General features: G+C 41.9%; 2 protein-coding genes across 43 annotated transcripts in view; both read left to right on the top strand.

Annotated features, from left to right (window-relative positions):
• Positions 1 to 18,299, top strand: part of RIMS2 (regulating synaptic membrane exocytosis 2) — a 547,885-nt gene that overhangs the window by 132,120 nt on the left and 397,466 nt on the right. The window lies entirely within an intron of this gene.
• On the top strand, positions 3,880 to 4,368 carry LOC105942967 (60S ribosomal protein L29-like). Its single transcript, XM_055127583.1, has one exon. It carries the CDS (start codon positions 3,880 to 3,882, stop codon positions 4,366 to 4,368), a length of 489 nt encoding a protein of 162 aa, XP_054983558.1.

Below are 18,299 nucleotides of genomic sequence, written 5' to 3'. Positions count from 1 at the left end.
AGTTAGATATGAATATGTCATATCTGCATGGCTTCAAAATATTCATGGTTATTAAAGAATATAAAGGCAATTTACTTGAGCTGTCTCAAGGATTGAATATAGTTTGCCAAAAATAAATTAAGCACAGGTATATAGTAAGAAATTGAACTATTTTTGCAGACAGTGTTCTTAAAATTGCAGCAATTCCTGACATATGTGGTTATTGAAATTAGATATAATTGTAAAAGTGTTTAAAAAAACTTATTGGTTACTTTTTCAGAAAAAATGAAAAAAATGAAATTAGATCTTTGGCAGCTCTTAAAAAAGTAATGCTCTTATGTTGTTCCTCTTGAATTCATCCCAAAGTTCTCTCATGTGCTGTCCATTTATTTTGAGTCTTTTATCCATCTTCGGCTGCTGTCTGGAGGTTTTATGCATCTCATCTTGGAGCTCACTGATTTATTTAGTCCTCAGATGCTGTTACTCTGCTGCTAAGGTCTTCCAATGAGTTTTTCATTCCACGTACCTAATTCTTTAGATCTTTTACTTCTGCTCGTAGTCATCTCACTTCTGTTCTCATATCATCTGTGTTTTATTGGCTGTCTGTACCATTGTTGCTTTGAGTTCATTGAACATCCTCAACACTTCCTCTCTAAATTCCTCATCTGAGATGTTATGTTGCTGGAATGTCCGGGTTGAGTCTGCTGGGCCACACTTTTCATTCACTAGGAATGGTTGGGTTCTGCGTTGCTTTCCCATTGTGCATGTAGTGTGTCTGTGTATTTATTGCCTGACTCCAGGTTTATTCATTGTATGTTAGTGAGGGGTGAGGTAATGCAGCTCAAATTGTCCTCCTCTCTCTCTGGAGGATGTTTCCCTGAGTACTTGGTCCTTGGGTGCATTCACCTGGGAATTGAGCACATTGAAAGAGCAGCTTGGCACTGCTGAGATCTAGTACTTACCCCAGCACTTCTCAGGGGTTGGGACTGACTTAGTTTGGGGCTGGGGTCTTGCAGCCACAAACGGGCTGCCTCAAGGGACGTCTGTTTTTTGGGGGTGCTCACCTGGAAGTTTAGTAGCATTGAAAGGGCAGCTTAGCAATACTGAGGGCAGCCACTCACCCTGGCAATTCATGAGTTTTTACAGAATCAGATATTCTTTTTCCTGCGGCCTCTACATCTTTTAACACGTTTTGTCATTAGGTCTGCTGGAGATGAACTATTTCATTTATGTGTCTGAAAAATGCCCCTTTGTTCATATTTTTGAAGGATATGTTTACCAGATTTAGAATCGGCTTTCATGTTTCCTTTCTGTTAGCACCTGAAGCATTTTCCATATTTGATTCTTGCCTTGTTTTCTGAATACCATCTATTGTTTATGATGCAGAGCAGCAGACAGCCTTTTTTTCCTCTTTAAGGCAGAATTATCTGCAGGCCTGCTCTCTCAGAGGCTCCTTCCTGTTCCTTTCAGTGAGAAAGTCTGCTCCTGGGTGCAGGTCTCTCAGTGCATGAACTTGAACAGACTGGTGTCGTTGACTAACTTTGAAATTTTGCTTGTTGAGCATCTATTCGTCATTGATGAGAAATGACTATACCACATTCCTTGGCAATGTGAAGTGATCTAGAATTATATTCTGACATTGATGAGATTCTGGCTTTGATTTCTCTAAATTCTTAACTTTATTGTTTTTCACTTATAAATACTTATGAATTGACTGGAAGGAATCTGAGGAAATGATTTCTCTTTATTCAGTGTTTGACTCAAGTTTAGTTCTTGATCGATTTTATTTTCTTATTTACATACTTTATTTGATTTTGGGGTCATACCCAGTAGTGCTCAGGGCTGACTTGGGTCTGTGCTAAGGAATCATTCCTGGCAGTGCTGGGAACTGAACCATAGTCTGACACATGTAAGACAAGCACCTTACTCCTGTGCTGTCTCTCTGAATTATTTCCTGGCACAAAATCTTTCCTCTTCTCAACTCAAAATATGTAGATAAAAGAAAAAAGAAAAAAAACCTTAAGAGAGCACAGCGGGTAGGGCGTTTGCCTTGCACGTGGCTGACCCAGGTTTGATTCCTCTGCCCCTCTCAGAGAGCCCAACAAACTACTGAGAGTACCTTGCCCACACAGCAGAGCCTGGCAAGCTACCCGTGGCATATTCGATATGCCAAAAACAGTAACAACAAGTCTGACAATGATGACTTTACTGGTGCCCACTCGAGCAAATTGATGAGCAACGGGATGACAGTGATACAGTATGATACAGAAGATAAAAATTAAAATGAGCAATGGGATGGTTGGAGAGGGCATTTGCCATACAAGCTGCTGACCTATGTTCAATCCCTGGCATCCCATAAAGTCCCCGGAGCACCACCAGGAGTAATTCCTGAGTGCAGAACCAGGAGTAATCCGTGAACAACACTGGGTATGACCCAAAAAAGCAACAAACAAACAAAAACAGCAACAACTGAAAAACAAATCCGAAGAGCTCATTACAAAGACCAGATTTGAAAGAATTCTAATTTCAGTTCCTTTGGTTTAGGCTTCAGTATAATTTACATTTTAAAAATGGTGTCAGTTCAGGGGCTGTAGCGATAGCACAGCGGGTAGGGCATTTGCCTTGCACGCGGCCGACCCGGGTTCTAATCCCAGCATCCCATATGGTCCCCTGAGCACCGCCAGGGGTAATTCCTGAGTGAAGAGCCAGGAGTAACCCCTGTGCATCGCCGGGTGTGACTCAAAAACCAAAAAAATAAAAAATTATTCTAGCACACATCCAAAAGAACAAAAGCAACCGCTGTTGGAGAGGATGTGGGGAGAAAGGGACCCTTCTTCACTGCTGGTGGGAATGCCGACTGGTTCAGCCCTTCTGGAAAACAATTTGGACGACTCTCAAAAAATTAGATATTGAATTCCCATTTGACCCAGCAATACCACTGCTGGGAATATATCCCAGAGAGGCAAGAAAGTACAATCGAAACAACACCTGCACATGTATGTTCATCGCAGCACTGTTTACAATAGCCAGAATCTGGAAAAAACCCGAATGCCCCAGAACGGATGACTGGTTGAGGAAACTTTGGTACATCTATACAATGGAATACTATGCAGCTGTTAGAAAAAAGGAGGTCAAGAATTTTGTAGTTAAGTGGATGGGCATGAAAAGTTTCATGCTGAGTGAAATGAGTCAGAAAGAGAGAGACAGACATAGAAAGATTGCACTCATCTATGGTATATAGAATAACAGAGTGGGAGACTAACACCCAAGAACTGTAGAAATAAGTACCAGGAGGTTGACTCCATGGCTTCGAGGCTGGCCTCACGTTCCGGGGAAAGGTCAACTCAGAGAAGCGATCACCAACTACATTGTAGTCGAAGGCCATGTGGGGGAAGGGAGTTGTGGGCTGAATGAGGGCTAGAGACTGAGCACAGCAGCCACTCAACACCTTTATTGCAAACCACAACAGCTAATTAGAGAGAGAAAACAGAAGGGAATGCCTTGCCACAGTGGCAGGGTGGGGTGGGGGGGAGATGGGATTGGGGAGGGTGGGAGGGACACTGGGTTTACGGGTGGTGGAGAATGGGCACTGGTGAAGGGATGGGTTCCCAAACTTTGTATGAGGGAAGTATAAGCACAAAAGTGTATAAATCTGTAACTGTACCCTCACGGTGATTCTCTAATTAAAAATAAATAAATTAAAAAAAAAATGGTGTCAGTTCTACCAGGTGAGAGCAACTGCCTGAGGCTGGGCCTTGTGCTCTGCTGGCACCCTACTTTCCAGGTTTGGATGAGTCATTGGGTGTTAGCTTAGAAACGAAAAGGGGCAGTTTAATTAGAAGTGGTGGTTTTCAGCTCTTCCGGTTCCAGCGCTCGGGGAGCCGCCATCGTGGTTCAGACATGGCCAACTCCAAGAACCACACCATGCACAACCAGTCTCGAAAATGGCACAGAAATGGCATTAAGAATCCTCGGTCACAGCGATATGAGTCTCTTAAAGGGGTGGGCCCCAAATTCCTAAGGAACATGCGTTTTGCCAAGAAGCACAAGAAGGGCCTTAAGAAGATGCAGGCCAACAATGCTAAGGCCATGAGTGCCTGTGCCGAGGCCATCAAGGCCCTGGTGAAGCCCAAGCAGGCCAGACCCATGATCACAAAGAACAGCCGCAAGCTCAGTGGACTTGCGTATATTGCTCACCCCAGGCTTGGGAAAAATTCTCATGCCCCAATTGCCAAGGGTCTCAGGCTTTGCCGGCCAAAAACCAAGCTTGAAACCAAGGATCCAACCAAGGCTAAAGCCAAGGCTCAAATGAAGGCTAAAGCCAAGCCCCAGAGTAAGACCCGGATGGCTGCAGCTCCAGCACTGGCTCAAGCTTCCAAATGTGCCTAGGCCCCTGCCAAGCTCCCTAAGAGGCTTCTGTCCGTGTGAGCATGGAAGGACTGGTGCAATCTCTGGGCTGTCTCCAGTCTGCATCCTCCTGTGCTGTTTGTACAAATAAACCTGAGAGCAGGAAAAAAAAAAAAAGAAGTGGTGGTTTTCAGGGGCTGGAGTGATAATACAGTGGGTAGGGTGCTTGCTTTGCACATGGCGGATCTGGGTTCCATCCCTGGCATCACATATAGTTCCCCAAGCATTGTCAGGGTATTTCCTGAGTGCAAGACCTAGGAGTAATCCCCAGGCATCGCCGGGTGCAGCCCCCAAGCCAAATTCAAATAAAAGAGTAATGATCTTTGTTTCTCATGCATTCCTGTTTCTGTACCTTCCAAGGGATTCTTTTTGATTATGTAGGACCAGAGTTGAGTACTTGCCTTATGTCTAATTGAGGAACTTTCTGGCTCAGAGTGTTTCTCTGGTCTTGAACGACATCTATTTTTTTTTTTCTTTTTGAGTCACACCCAGCGATGCTCAGGGGTTAAGTCCTTGCTCTGCACTCAGGAATTACTCTTGACAGTGCTTGGGGGACCATATGGGATGCTGGGGATCGAACCCAGGTCAGCCACATGCAAGGCAAATGCATTACCCACTGTACTATCACTCTGGCTTGAAAGACATCTGTTCTATAAGTGCCGTACTTGTATGTCCTGAGCTCTGTTATGCTTTTGAGGACTATTCTTATTATATTGTGTGGTGGCTCTAGATTAAAATGGGTTCCTGTGAGAGGGGTACGCGCTGGTCTTGGGCTCCCTACTAGATCTCCGTAAATAGAACCGGCAATGGGAATTCAGGGTCAGTGCTTCATTTTGATGGGCTTGCAGCTTCCAGACTACCTGATAGCCCACCAGAGTGTAATCGGCTTGGGAGCTGACCAAATTGGTTCTCTAAGAATAGCTCCGCATTTGTGCTCGCCAGCCAGTGAGTAACGGAGCCGGGCAGTCCGTGAATCGGCAGCAACCCCCCTACCCCCCTTGGGACCTGGGTCTGCCAGGCAGGATGTGCTTTGGGAGCTGGCTTTACTTTCTTATGCAGTGTTTATTTTTAGATATTCATCAGAAGAGAATCTGCTGAATTGTTCATGCACCTTTACAAATGTCAGCACATTAAGTTTCTTAACATTGAAGGTAACTTATTTGGTTGATGGTGGCAGCAAACGAGGCTTGTGTTAAAACAGTAGCCTACTATTAGAAAGTCATCGTGATGTTGAAAAAGCAAGGAATTGCTGCTTAAAAGTAAGATAATGTTCACTAAAAATACACTTAAAGGCCTATATGAGGGCCAGACAGAGTGCACAGAAGACAGAAGTCCAGAACCACTGACCTGCTTAAAAATATTTGAGAAGAGGATATGGTAAAAAGAAAGTTGTTAATTGCTGTTGAAGTTCAGTTACCATGGATGTGAGAACATCCATTGTTGAGGTTTTTTTTCTTCTGTTCTCTCAAAAACTTATTATTTATTATGATTCATTGTTTAAACAATATTTCCTTTCATATGTCTCAGGTGTAGCCTATTACTACTAAATGTCTAATGTCTGGTAGCTGTCACTAGTATCTGTCTTCATAGCTTTATAATCTTGTGAGAATTCATGCATCCTGTACCTGCTAAATAGTAAGTACCCATTTTCCCCACTTCCTCAGTCCTTAGAAATGTCATTCTACTTTTGTCTCTATGATTTTGACCAAAGTACTTCATATAAAGTGGGATCATGCAGCATTTGTCCTTTTGACTTATCTCACTTTGCACAATGTTTGCAAGGCTTATTGGTCTTGTATATAACATATGTCAGAATTCTGTCTCCTTTCCACCCTTCCATTCCCTTCCTCTGTTCTCTTCTTCTCCCCTGCCTTCTCCTCACTGCTCCTCCCTCCCTTGTCTTCCCCTGCCTTCTCCCGTCCATCTCTGCTCTGCCTTCTCTTCCTCTCACCTTCTGTCATTTCCTCTCAACCCTTTCTTCCCTGCCCTGCCTTTTCCACCCATCCTCTCCCCTCATTTACTTTCCCAAGGGATGCCCAGGGGCTGTTTCTGCTTTTGTTCTCAGGAGCTGTGGGTGCTCAAGGACCATATGTGATGCCAGGGGCATAGCCTCTGTAGTTGCAGACAAGTCAGCTGCCTTACCTCTTGTATTTTCTCTGATGTCCCAGTGCTCCTTTTCTTTTGACACTCAGTAATTTTCTTTGGTATGTGTACATACACACATTACATTTGCTTTCCCACTTACTCATTGATGAACACTTTTGGTGCTTCCATGTTTTAACTGTGAGTAATGTTATGAATATGAGTAGACAAATAGTTTCTTGAGTCTCTGCTTTTAATTCTTCTGATTATTTAAATTCAGATGAAGAATTGTTGAATCATATGACTATTCTTTGTAAAAAATGTTGAGTAATTGCCATATTATTTTCTACAGTGACTAAACTATTTTATATTCTTATAAATTGAGTACAGGGCTCCAGTTTCTCAACATTTTTGCAAGCAGTCTCATTTCCTGTTTCTTTTATAGTAGTCCTCCTAGTGGATGTGAGGCTGATGTTAATAACTTGTCAGGATTTATGATTTGCATACATTGTTTCTTTTTTATAAGGTTGATAATGTTGTTTGGTTGTACAGATTTTGAAATTTTTCATGAAGTCCAGTTTCATATTTTTCATTGATTGTGCTGTTGGTGTCAGATTTAAGGACTCATTGTTATATCCTGTGCTCTGTACCTTTCCCTCTTTGTGATATTCTAAAGATCTATACTTTTAAGCATCATCTTTAGGTTTTTGATCTACTTTGAGTTCATTTTTTTTGTCTGATGTTAAGAATGGATTCAACTTCAGTTTTTTGCATAATACCAGAGGAGTTGTAATACCAGTTGTTGCCAAGACTGCCCTTTCTCCATGGAAATAGTCTTGATACCCTTATCCAAAGTTACTTGGGAGGCCAGAGAGAGTACAGTGGGTAAAGTGCTGGCCTTGCACACAGCTCACCTGGGTTCTGTCCCTAGCACCTCATATGGTCCTCTGAGCCCTGCCAGGAGTGGTATGAGCCAAGAGTAAGTCCTACCAAATACTACTGGGTGTGATCCAACAACAAATAAACAAACAAAAAACAAAACAAAAATCACTTGGCTGTGAGAGTTGATTTCTACACTTTATTCTGTTGGTCTATAGCTTTTTTTAAAAAGCTATAGCTTTTTAAAAAATATTAATTTTATTTTTACAAATAAAATTGTTCACAGTAGTTTGTTACATTTAATATTCCAACACCAATCCAACCACCATTACATCTACCCACCACCACATTTTGAATGTTTCCAGCCTGACCTCCAAACTCTGCCCCCAAGCAGGACCTAATTTATTTTGTATTGCTTATTATAAATAATCCACTAAAAATGATCCCAAAAAGTTTCCTTAGAGGAAAGTGCGTGAAGATTCTTTTTTTCACTCTAGAACCATTAAGCCCTTGTATAAGAGATTACTAACATGTTGTTAAAGGTTGAGTTTTGTGTATATATATATATGTATATATATACACACAATATATATATGTGTGTATATGTGTGTATAATATTTATGTATATATGTGTATATATATATATACATACATCTATATATTCTCCCTGATATGGATTGCCTTCTACTTTATACCCAACAAATGTGGTGTGTACTCTTGGTACATTAGTGGTGTAGAATATGAGATGTCACACGGCCATAAATGTGGCCACACACTCCAGGAATAGAGGTTAATTTAATTATTATTATTTTTAACTGGATGGTGACTTTGGGGTCTGGATGCATCTCTATGGCATATCATTCTGTGTTGCTTTCTTCCGAGAGATTAATTTGGGAGTCTCTGGATCACAGCCGTTAATGAGTTTAAATGGTACAGGAGGCAATTCCTAGGTGTGACTGCCAAGCTACTGGAAACACAGGGAGATGAGGGGAGGTCACTCATTCTCGATTTCATGCAAGTCTGGAGATTTCGGTCACAAGTCCGACATACCTGGGTTTTATCAGCAGTTTCACGCATTTGTGAGATTTGTCCGAGTCTGTGATTGGCTAGGAACCTGGTGGTGATTGAGTTCTGTAGGTTGTTGGCTGCAGAGGCTCTGTTGTGGTGGGTGGGGGGACTCTCTCATTCCAGTCTGGGTTGCCCCTTGTGAGACAGTCTGGCACGGGATCCAGAGGTATCTCTGTGGCATATCGTTCTAGGATGCTCTCTTCTGAGAGATTCGGTCTGTAGCTTTTTTTGGCAGCACCCTACTCTTGGTTATAGCTTTATAGTAAACTTGGAAATCAGCAGCCTTTAAACTTCATTTATAAATCCATGCTTGAATATTATTTGCAATAGCAGAACTCGGCATCAATTCTATTTTTTGTATTTATGTAATGCATGTAAGTATGTGGACTGGAGCGATAGCACTGCAAGTAGGGCGTTTGCCTTGCACAAGGCCGACCCAAGTTCGATTCTTCCGTCCCTCTCAGAGAGCCCGGCAAGCTACCGAGAGTATCCCACCCACACGGCAGAGACTGGCAAGCTACCCGTGGCATATTTGATATGCCAAAAACAGCAACAATAAGTCTCACAATGAAGACGTTACTGGTGCTCGCTCGAGCACAATCGATGAACAATGGAACGACAGTGCAACGGTGCTATGTATGTATGTATGTATGTATGTATGTATTTGTTTGTCTCCCCAAGCAGTACTCAGAGGTCCAGAGGTCTCTCTCTCAGTTTCTCACCAGTTCAGTGGCAGTCCAATATGAAGGGCTGCTAGCTGTGTTGGTGCTAGTTGGCCTTGCAAAGTCGGATTACATCAGTGGTGCTTGGAGGCCTCCAGAATCACAACCAAATGGTCTGGGGCCACTGGCTGCTCCTGGTAGCACGGCATCAGTGGACCATATGCAAGACATAAAAATTAACTTCTTGCTATCTCTTTGACCCCTCTAAAATTTACATTTTTAATTTGTTTACTGTTTTGGATCCACACTTGGTAGTGTTCAAGGAGGGCCAGAACCCTACCCTCTGCTCTCCAGTCCCGATTTCTTTAGTTTTAAAAGATTTAAGTACCAAGCAAAGTTATTCAGGTGATAAGTAGATGTGAATAGGGTTTTATTCACTCAATACTTTGAATTTTCCTATTTAAGTGATAAAATACTATTAAACAAATATAATAGTAATAGTTTAATAAAAAATTAAAAAAATCCTCATCAGCTAACTACTCACTTAATATTTCCTTCAGTTTGTACAGAGCTAAGAATTAAAAACACTAGGCTCACACAACAATCTGTTTACCCAGTTAGTGATTTATTCTGTCACACTGTAGCAAACCTTATCGATTGATTATTTAGTCCAACATTTTCCCCTTAGAGATAGCTTATTTAAAGCAATATATGTTTGAAGTAATATTGCAAAATGTTCATTTTAGATACCTCTACCAGTCCTCATTTATATTATAAAATGATTTTACCCCTTAACAGTCTTTAAATTATTCCAATAAATATCTTAAGAATTGCATGTTTAGTTTATTTCATATGAATCATTTGAGCTAATAGGCAAAATTAGTCATCATCAAACAGATTAGTCAAAATTCCCTGAAAATGTTTTTCTTTACTTTTGCATTATAAACCATGTTTTGATGATTTTAATGTGATCTTAATGTGAGTTAATTAGTTATCACACAGTTGGTTAAAATAGCATAAATACAATTTTATTTGAATGGTTAAGCATATATAAATTAATTAAAATATACAAATATTTCTTATTTTAATGACATCGATATGATACTGCCATCAGGACTTAACTTTGGGGGAATATCTTTCTTTTCTTTTTTTTGTGAATCCAAGTTTCTCAATGTGGGGTTTAAAGAACAGGTAGCATTCATGAGGTTGTTTCTTGTGATTGATTACTCAGTGAGTCAGCTCATTCCTGGAGATCCTGTACATGGTCAACTGAGCCCCAAACAACCTGAATATGGATAATCACAGTTTTGCAATCTTTTCACCAATTACTAGGCAAGTCTTTCTATGGTGTAATCCCATCAATTATGCTGTTTTCAGTATAACGGGAAATGATTTGGACTATCTTATTGATTGCTCAGTCTGTGAGGCCTTCTGTGTACTCCGAAATTTGTGAGAGTGTGCTGAGTACTGCCTGCAGTGAAGTTGTGTTGCACTATACTAAGTACAGCCAAACTAAAGAGGGCTAATAAAATTGTATTTAACCAGCTAGTATCTTTATAGTTGTTCACCTGTGGAGCAGAGGGTTTTTGTTATGAAGATCTCCTAGTGTTAGCATTATGAATTTGTAGACATTCTCCAAAACCAGACTTTATTACTGCTTATAAATTGATAATACTTAATAAGTTAGAAATCAGTTTCTTATCATATCCTATTTGGAGGGAGGGGCATACTGGAAGTGCTCAGGACTTGCAGTGAGTTTAGGGGTCACTCCAGGAGGGGCTTGAGGAACTTTGTGGGTACCAGGGATTAAACCCTGGTTGGCTGTGTGCAAGCCAAACAAACTACCCACTGTACTATTACTCTGACCCTCATTAACTTTCCTCAGGTTTGAGTGTTTGCTGCTTCTGGAGAGATTGTTTCCTGTGATGTTCTGGCAACTGCTGTCTCTAGAGCAGAGACTCGCAGGGTTTGTGTAGCAATTCATTCTTTATCAGAGGGTCCCCTCTCAGAGGGTTATTTTCTGAGGGCAGCTACTTGTGCATTCTCATGCTCTTTCTTAACTCTGAGTGGACTTTAGCAAATTGCAAGCATTAATTTATTATTGGAGAGCATATTCCCACCAGACTTAATAATATTTTATTAATAACTGAAATTTGGGGTTGGGCATTGAGTGCAGGGCCTCATACCGGTTAGGCATGTGCTTTGCCACATATGCCATCAACCAGCAATTAAGAGACTTTATTTCACTTGTTTATTTGTTTTTGGTTTGGGGGCCATGGTGTGATGGTGTTCAAGGGCTATTTCTGGTTATATGCTGATGGATTGCTTCTGGTGTTTCTCAGGAGACCACCTATAATGCCAGGAATCAAACCAAAGCCAGCTGTGTGCATGGCAGCTGTCTTAGGTATTTTATGCCAAGAATTGACAAATGGGCTGTAGAGATAGTACAGTGGGTAGAGTGTTTGCCTTGTTTGCAGCTGTCTCAGGTTCTATCCCCAGTACAACATATGTTTCCTCAAGTCCTGAGTAAGCCCTGAGCACCACTGGGTGAGCCCCCTTCACCCTCCAAAACAAAGTAGAACTAAAAAGATTTCCTGGTGGAATGCATGTGTGATTGTAGGGAAAGATTATACCTAGAGTTTTGGTTGGGGTGAACTGGGAGGGAGGTTGGAGAGTTGTGTTTTTATCTGTAAGACTATGCATGGGGCAATCCTGAGGTGAAGGTCTGTTCAAATTTAGGTTTGGCCTTGTTACAGGTGACTCAAAATACAGATGCATTGGATCCTAGATATATGGTGGTGCTGCTCTTTATTGATTGATTAGGCCACACCTTACGGTGCTAAGAGGTTACTTCCTTCTTGGTACTCACCTCTGGTGGAATTTGGGGGTCCCTGCAGTGCTGGAGAATCTGTCTCATTGAGTAATCTCTGTGGGCCCAAGGCTGTATTTTTAATTTGTTACTGTGATGGTGTTTGTCTGTCCAGGAATAGAAAGTCTTCCCCAAGTGGACTGGATTGAACTTTCCTTACATTGTATTCTGCTTTTTTAAGTAGGTCAGGTGTCTGCATGTGATTTAGTGGTATCATTAAAATTTTAGTTTGGGGAGCAAGATGCACAATTTGCAAGAGGAAGTCCACATAGTAGGAATGGTCCATGGCTCCTGGAAATCTACTTTCTGTAAGAAGCTATTGGGGGATCCCAGCTGACTTTGTCTATTGATCTTAAAGTTTTAAAGACTTACCAGTGAGACTCAAGAAGCAGGTAAATGGAGGTTTCTACTTTGAGCAACCCCTTTAAAAAAATCTTCCCCTGGAATTGTGATGGTCTATTGGTTTTAATATTGGAACAGTTTGTTGGCTGGGTTGTTGGTTGTATACCACTCCCTTTCTTCATTTTGGACAAACATTGTCTTTTCAAGCCCATGTTAACCTCCCTGTAATGAAGTTTTGGCTGTTCTTTTTATAAGATGTCCTCTTTGGAAGTGACCATTTCTGTTTTAGATTTTAAATGAAACCTGGATAAATGTGCTATCTATTCTAAGAAAAATTGAATTTGTTATTTTTCTGCTTTAAATCATAGTTTTACTTAAAATATCACTGTCACTGTCATCCTGTTGCTCATTGATTTGCTTGAGCATACCGAATATGCCAAGGGGTAGCTTGCCAGGCTCTGCTGTGTGGGTGGGATACTCTTGGTAGCTTGCTTGGCTCTCTGTGAGAGGGGCAGGGAATCGAACCTGGTCGCTGCGTGCAAGGCAAACACCCTGCCCACTTTGCTATCGCTCTGAAATAAATTTAATGTCACATAATTTATAAGTTCTTCAAAATGATGGAAAAGAAAGTGATCGACTGTTAACTCTGTTAACTACCTATTTATTCCATTGAACCTTTGAGCTAGTGATTCTGTGATGGGAGGTAATCATTCTGATTAATATCAAATTTTGTAACATGAAGTCATGGAACTCTTTAAACTTTCTTTTGAAATTTATTAAAGTTGTTGTATAAAGTTATAAAACTGAAATTTTATTTCTAGGGGAAAGTAGATTAGTAATTTATAGGGATCACTTGCTCCAAGTGCTACAGCACAGACTAGTGGGGAATCTTAGTAACTGCAGGCACTTTCACTGCCGTCATACCTACGTACACCCACTGTTTCAAGACTTGTCTTTTCTTTAAAACTTTCTTGGAGAAATAAAAAACTTAAGATTAAATAACTAAATAAAATAATATTTAAAAGTCAAATATTTGTTATGAAGGAATCAATTCCGAGTCTGATAATAATCAGTGTATAATTATAGTCTTTTGAATGGCCAATTTGCCTTTTCTAGAGCTCTTTGGTAAAATTTAAACTTAGGACATAAAGTTTGTAAAATGCTTCACTGGCTTTGGTTAAAAGAAAAATAAAAACTTATGGGGAAATTGGTGCAGCTGGTTGATTCCAGTTGGCCTGCCTCTCCTGCACACCACTCCTGATGTAAGGCCCCTTCTATGCTTGCGTGCATTTTCCTCTGTAATAGGTCTCATTGCATTTTTGTATTGGATGTTGTAATTGACTATTAGTGGTATATAAAAATGCCTACTGTTTTGCCTGGAAAACTCATTAAACTCTCATTACTCTCTATTTCAGTCATAATTTTTTGGTGGATACTCTGTCTTCAATGAAACAGTCATCACAATTCAGTAGTGCTACTTATTGAGCACTACTGAAATAGAAGATATATACATATACTTTTAGTGTATACTTTAATGTATATACTTTTAATGTACACTTTAAAAATAAGAGCATCTACTTTAAAGTCCAGAATGAGATGACTTTTGTTGTAGTTTTCCCTTTGTCATGATAGGTTCTTTTTATTTTTTTTCTCACATGTATTTGCTGTATGAAAATTAGGGTTTTGTTTGTCAAGATTTTGACAGAAATTCTTCCATTTTTGTTCATGCTTTTGGCTTATTATTTTGCTCTTATATTGTCTGTGGTAGGCTGGAAGGTGGCCCCTTGAAAATGTCTGAAACACGAGCATAACTTTATGTGTAGAAGAGATGCAGGAAGTCATGCTGTGATTCCAAGAGAATGTGGGATGGGAATGTCATTGGAGTTGGCACCCATAAAGGTGATCACTGAACCCTTCTGAGAAGGGGAGGGGAGGGTTGCAGCCCACATGCAGTGCTGTGCAGTGTGTGGGGGTGAGGTTGGGGTTGGCAGACCCTGTCAGGGCTTCTTGGACATCATCTTGATATCATCCTGCTGAAGTTGATTTGAACTTGAATGTTTGGTCTTCAGCACTGTGAGAGATTAATTTTTGCTGTTTTGGGTCACCAGATAGGGCTAATTTGTTGCAGCAGCCTTAGGAAACTCAATTCACCACCCTTTTCTGATTTTCACTGCTAAACTATGCTTTGTCTACTAAATTGAGAAAATTTTGTTTCCTTCCCTTCTTATAATAATTTGAATACATTTGGCTTATCAGTTCTCTCAGTGTTTGGTAAGGGTCAATGGAAGACCCAACTGTTATTTGTGCGAGAGTTTTGGTATAGGGGGCGAGCAGTGCTCAAGGAGCTCCGGGGTCTACTCGTGATGATATTTAGCCTAGCTGTGTGGGCCAGATGTTCAGTGCTGGAGTCTGGCAGAGCTGGGGACCACTGGGGATCATTAGGGCCACGTGCAGCAGTGCTCTGGGGCCATACAGTGCCTGGGATGGAATTCTGGGGCCTCTGCATGCCAGGCGTGTATTCCAACCCTTGGAGCCATCTCCCTTTCAGTCCTTTAAAGAAAAAAGTGCTGGTACCAGAGAGATAGTCCAGCAGGGAGGGTGCTTGCACTGCATACAGCCAACCCCACAGTGGAACCCTAAGCACACCAGAAATGATCCTTGAGCACAGAGCCAGGAGTAAACCCTGAGCACAGCTAGGTGTGAACCAACACCTCCCAACACTCCCCCCCCGCCCCACAAAGTTTTACTCCTCCCTTTCTCCCTCCCCTGCTCTGTCTGTTGGTCTATCTCTGTCTACCTGTACCTCCCTCTTCCCCCAGAACCTGGTCTTGTTTTTTCTTAGTGGTCAGCAGACATCCTGCCTCCACCTTGGTCTTCAGTGATATTGACAGTTAATGTATTAGTGAGATTTAAAACTTATGATCTTTAAATTCATAGCCTGAACTCAAAGCAGTGACTGGTTATGTGCCTCCCGCTTGCCTAAATTCTGGACTCCAAAGAAGCAGTAGGTCATGGCAGCTTTCTCTTCCTGCTTTCAGTCTGCTCCAGGGCCCAGGCCACACCCCTGCCTGGGGACAGCCCTGCTCTCCTAGGCTTTGTTTTCATTTAATTCTATCTATTGCTGCTTTTATTTGTAAGCTCAAGTTTCAGATGTGGGAGTAGAACTCTTTCAATAAAAGTCCTATTTTATTTAGCAGGGAAGTGCTAAAAATTAAGATGTATGTAAGGGCATAAAATGTCTTAACATGTAGAACTGAAAAATAAGAGTTTAGAGGAAGAAGAGACCAGAGGTTAAAAGTTTATGTTTACACAGAGTGGTAGAATTTACCAATCTTCCATAATTTTCCTGAGGCTTTTAGTGTTAGTTGAATGTTGTTTGTCTTTGGTTTTTGGAATTGTGCTTTATTTTGATAAATGGTAAGGTGCCTATTTATATTTTTAGTACTATTGACTTTATGGCATGTAATAGATGATTGTATTTTCAGTTTAGTTGTTTTTCATTTTCATTATGATTTACCATCTTTTCATTAATATTTGGCATCTCAGCTGACTGAAACAAGGAAATGGACCCATATTGTTAGAGAATCAGAGCTGTTGAAATTGCAGCCCAGCTTTCAGATTGTCCTAATTTCTGACTTAATTGCTCATTTATTGTGAGGTCATGGAAATGAATGCTCAGAGGAATAGCCATCTCAGTCTGAATTTCATTGCCTGCAGCCAGTTTTGATACCATGTGATAAGGAGCAATTGTTAACAAAACAAAGGGCAACTCTAAGGCTTAACACTGGTGCTGGCTGCCCCCCTGCAGAGCACTTGATTGTACCCCGGATCCTGTGACAAGCATCCCTAGGGCTTACTCCTGGCTCTGTTCTCAGGGATCACTCCTGGTGGGGCTGGGGGATAACACAGGTTGCTGAGGATTGAACTTGGGTTGACTGTATGCAAGGCAAGTACTCTCCCTGCCGTACTATCTCCCCAGCCTCCAGAGAGTGATTTTAAGTGATTACACAGATGTTGTCTTTTGACCCATTTTGCTCTGTGATCTGATTTCTGATATTTTGCGCAGGCTTCACTATTTCTCCTATTACCAACTTCATTTAACTCTGCTCTAAATAAAATGTGGTATTAACAGAAGGGTTTTTATTCCCTCTTGGTTTTTGGGCCACATCTAGCAGTGCTCACGGGTTACTCCTGGCTTTGCATTCAGGAATTACTCCTGGTGGTGCTCAGGGGACCATATGGGATGCTGGGGATTGAACCTGGATCTGTCATGTGCTAGCACCATACCTTGCTGTATTATTACTCTGGGCTCCACAAAAGGTTTCTCGAAGCCCATCAACTTAGGAGGTGTAGGCCGATGTTCTCTGACTCTGCACATTTAAGCTGAAGCATAGTGTGTAGTGTGTGTGTGTGTGTGTGTGTGTGTGTGTGTGTGTGTGTGTGTGTGTGTGTTGGGGGCAGGGGTGGTTTGGCGACTGCTAGGAGCACAGGTTGAAGAACAGGAATTTAGGCTGTTGCCCCTTTCCTGAAGATTTGCCTTGGCTGGATGCTTTCTTTTTCAGCTTTTCCCACCTGGTCCCAGCATCCAGGAAGCAGCCTTTCCTGGCCACTGGAAATGCCTGAATGTGGAGCTGGGTGTGACAGGATCCCTGCTTGGTAGTAGGTGAACAGAGCTGACAGTGTCCAGTTGAGGTGGCAGCGGTGTAGCAGTTATTCCTCCCAGCCCTATGCCTTGTTCTGAGCTGGCTTCTCTCCCTTTTGGTTGGGATGATTGACCCCTGGAATGCTGAAATGAGAGAGATTGGAAGGCTGCAGACCTGTGGCTTCAAGCACAAGGGCACTTGGGAAAGTGTTACTGGTACAGGACAGGGGTGTCAGAAAATAGTCTCTTTCCCATCTTTGGCTGTACTGGGGATGGCAGAGAAAGTGAGGCACACCTCACAGATTGTTTCCTTGTCTGATTTCCAGATTTGGAGCAAGAGGGAATGTGGATTTGTGAAACTGAAGGGCAGATTTGATCCTTCGTAAAACTGAGCTGCTTCTTTATGTTCTGGGCAGCAGCAATGTTCGCCACTAAACCACCAACGAGCACTTTGCTCAGTGTTTTGGTTCTGGGGCCCCATGCAGCAGTTCTCAAGAGTTACTTCCTGCATGCTGCTCAGCATCAAACCCAGGCCTCCCACACGCAGGGCATATGTTCCAGCTCCTTGCTCTGTTAATACCCCCATAACAATGGGATTTGGAGAAGAGATCACCTTTTAGGGTGTCTTGGTTCCTCACCTGGTGAGCAGGCAACTCAGGCTGAACTTTCTAGTTATACCAAGAAAGAGCCAGCACCCTAGAACTCAACTTAGTTCCAGTGTGGCCTGATGAACACTAGAGTGCTTTGCAGGTGACTCCCTCCTGATGAGCCCCAGGGCACAGCAGTCCAGGCTGAATTGAGATCAGGTGAGTCTGGAGCCCAGTTCTGTCTGCACAACACCCTCCATCCTCCCCCCCCCTCCCCTTAGTGGCAAGCAGAGTCCCAGCACCCAAGCTTCGTGGTGTCAGAAATGTAGAATTCATCTGCTAAGTTATTGTTTAGCACACTAAAATTTAGTGGGCAGTTTTCAGAAAATTGGCTACTAAGCTGTTGAGGAAAATCAGGTAAGAAATGGAGAAGTAATCATGATTTTTCAGACATAACAGTAGCCCCCAGACAAGCGCTTGTAACAGCAGAGACTTGGGGTGGTTCCGGGTTGAAATCTATCCCCGCCTAAGAGGGGGTGAGAGTCAGCCCTGAGCTCTCCCCTTGGCCAGCACATGCAGCTGGAGCTGGAAATGCTTCTGTTCTTCTTTCTGGGGGAAATCTAGGAGAGTTTTGCATCATGTCTCAGGTTATTAGATGAGGCATTTGTAATCCAGGTAGTGATTCACAATAATCTCTTAATTGTTCAAGAACATACTTGATACTTGATCCTTTGGACACTCCAGCTCTCTAAGGGATCAGGGAAGCCTATAGCTGCATCGTC

This window comes from Sorex araneus, chromosome 2, assembly GCF_027595985.1.
Source record: "Sorex araneus isolate mSorAra2 chromosome 2, mSorAra2.pri, whole genome shotgun sequence".
NCBI lineage: Eukaryota > Metazoa > Chordata > Mammalia > Eulipotyphla > Soricidae > Sorex > Sorex araneus.
The sequence above is the reverse complement of the archived record's forward strand: the minus strand, read 5'-3'. Positions and strand labels throughout refer to the sequence as shown.

Bases quoted from the DNA above. Each gene is read 5' to 3' on its own strand.
- LOC105942967 (XM_055127583.1), top strand. From the start codon at position 3,880: ATGGCCAACTCCAAGAACCACACCATGCACAACCAGTCTCGAAAATGG.